General features: G+C 37.5%; 1 protein-coding gene across 1 annotated transcript in view; it reads left to right on the top strand.

Moving 5' to 3' along the window:
- ANKRD17 (ankyrin repeat domain 17) overlaps positions 1-2,086 on the top strand; it is a 163,520-nt gene that overhangs the window by 107,551 nt on the left and 53,883 nt on the right. The window contains 2 exon segments of the mRNA XM_014529477.1: positions 196-371; positions 1,642-1,804. Coding sequence (XP_014384963.1) covers positions 196-371; positions 1,642-1,804 — 339 coding nt within the window.

The raw sequence follows: 2,086 nt of genomic DNA, 5'->3' as shown, positions 1-2,086 counted from the left end.
TTCAACAAAGTGTCATTAGGTAAATTATCTTCTTTTAATAGATCACATTGTAACTGAGAGAGACTAGCAGTGTTAGTGTTGAAATTTAGTTGTGAGTCTTTGTAACATACTATATTGCTCCCAGATTTTTATTCTTTAACATTTTAGCTCTTTCCTTTATCTTATGTGTTGTTTTTTATTTTTCACTAAACTTAGACTGGACTCACACCACTAATGGAAGCTGCCTCTGGTGGATATGCAGAGGTGGGCCGAGTTCTTTTGGATAAAGGTGCTGATGTTAATGCCCCTCCAGTGCCCTCTTCGAGAGATACAGCTTTAACCATAGCAGCAGATAAAGGGCATTATAAATTCTGTGAGCTTCTCATTGGCAGGTATGATGTTACCATACCCTTTATATGTGACCCTGGTGTTACTAGTGATTACTGTTCTCTCTGGGCAAATTGTACTATTAAGAAATCAAATATGACTACTTCTACAAACTACTTGTTTTATTTTTTAAACCTACCTCTGTTATTGTCCACCCATTCAGAGCTATGCTATGTTGATTTATTTCAATGCAACCTAGAAATACTTATCTTCCTTTCTTGTGTGTGTACACTTTTAAAGTACTATAATAAGCTGTCTGAATATCCAGCTGTTGTCATCTACACTTACATCTCCCACAGTGTGAGTTTTAAAAAAGTACCACTTCAAGTCCTAAAAGTGTGGCAATAATCTAAGTCTTCATTGTTGATTTTCTTGTTCTTTATAGTAACTTGGGCTTTTAAATGACAGTTAAGGTACTGTTCCAAGTTATCAGAAAAGATCCAGGATAATTTCTACTGTCAGTCACTTAGAAGTTGCCTGCCAGTTTTCCAAAATGCTTGCCTGCTTAATTCAATTTCCTAAAAACTTTTGCATGGTGTTTTAAGCAGTCGTATTTAGTAGTACTAGTTCTAGCTACTAACAACTACTATTACTCACTGTGAATTTTATCTATTATGCCCACTGAGTTCTAAAACTTCATGTTATTCTGAAGCTAAATACAAATACATGAATACAAATAATCTGAAACTGATGCAGTTGCATCATAGATACTATTTGTGTTTCTAGGATACTGTTTATTTAATATATTGATTATGATATTAACAGGATGTACTTTTATTTTTCACTAAATAAAATTTCACATTTTCTTGGGGTTTAAAACTCATAATTATACCGAGTCATTTTCTATATATATAAAAGCCTAATATGCAAAGTGTCCCCTCGGGAGTTTGACCAACTGGGAGTTTGATCGCTTGCTATGATGGCACTGACCACCAGGGGACAGCGCAGGACGAAGGAAGGCCCTGGCTGGCGACTGGCAGCCAGGGATGGGAGGCCCCAGCTGGCAGCCACTAGGGACCCTACCCGTGCTCGAATTTCGTGCACTGAGCCTCTAGTCTTTAAAATAAAAAGCAATTATTGCTGTACCATTGTTTTTAAATTTAACAACTGGAAATTCTTTGTAATGTTATTTTGAGAGAAAAATTAATTTTAGTCCTTGAATATTAAACAGTTTTTAGTTTTACAAAATATTTTCACAAATTAATAGTTGATTGTTATTGTTAGCTGTGTCATTCCATTTCATTTTAAACAGTGATATCTGTGTCATTTATTTAGGGGAGCTCACATTGATGTGCGTAACAAGAAGGGGAACACTCCATTGTGGCTAGCAGCAAATGGTGGACACCTCGATGTGGTTCAGTTATTGGTGCAAGCAAGTGCAGATGTGGATGCAGCAGATAACCGCAAGATAACTCCTCTAATGGCAGCATTTAGAAAGGTAGAAGTCTTTTATCCTTTTTCACATGAATGTTTTTCATTTAGGCTAGAAGTGCATAGTTTAGTGATTACCAGACTCTCATTTTTAGGATTTAACAGCAGTGATGAAAGCCATCTATACTAATAAAAGGGTAATATGCTAATTAGACCAGACATCCTTCCAGACAAAGCCATGGTGACGGGGCCAAGGCAGAGGTGGTTTAGGGCAATCAGGCCGGCAGGGAAGAGCAGTTAGGGTGATCAGGCCGGCAGGAGAGAGCAGTTAGGGGGATCAGGCCGGCAG

Source organism: Myotis brandtii, unplaced genomic scaffold (genome assembly GCF_000412655.1).
Source record: "Myotis brandtii unplaced genomic scaffold, ASM41265v1 scaffold681, whole genome shotgun sequence".
Classification (NCBI taxonomy): Eukaryota; Metazoa; Chordata; class Mammalia; order Chiroptera; family Vespertilionidae; genus Myotis; species Myotis brandtii.
The sequence above is the reverse complement of the archived record's forward strand: the minus strand, read 5'-3'. Positions and strand labels throughout refer to the sequence as shown.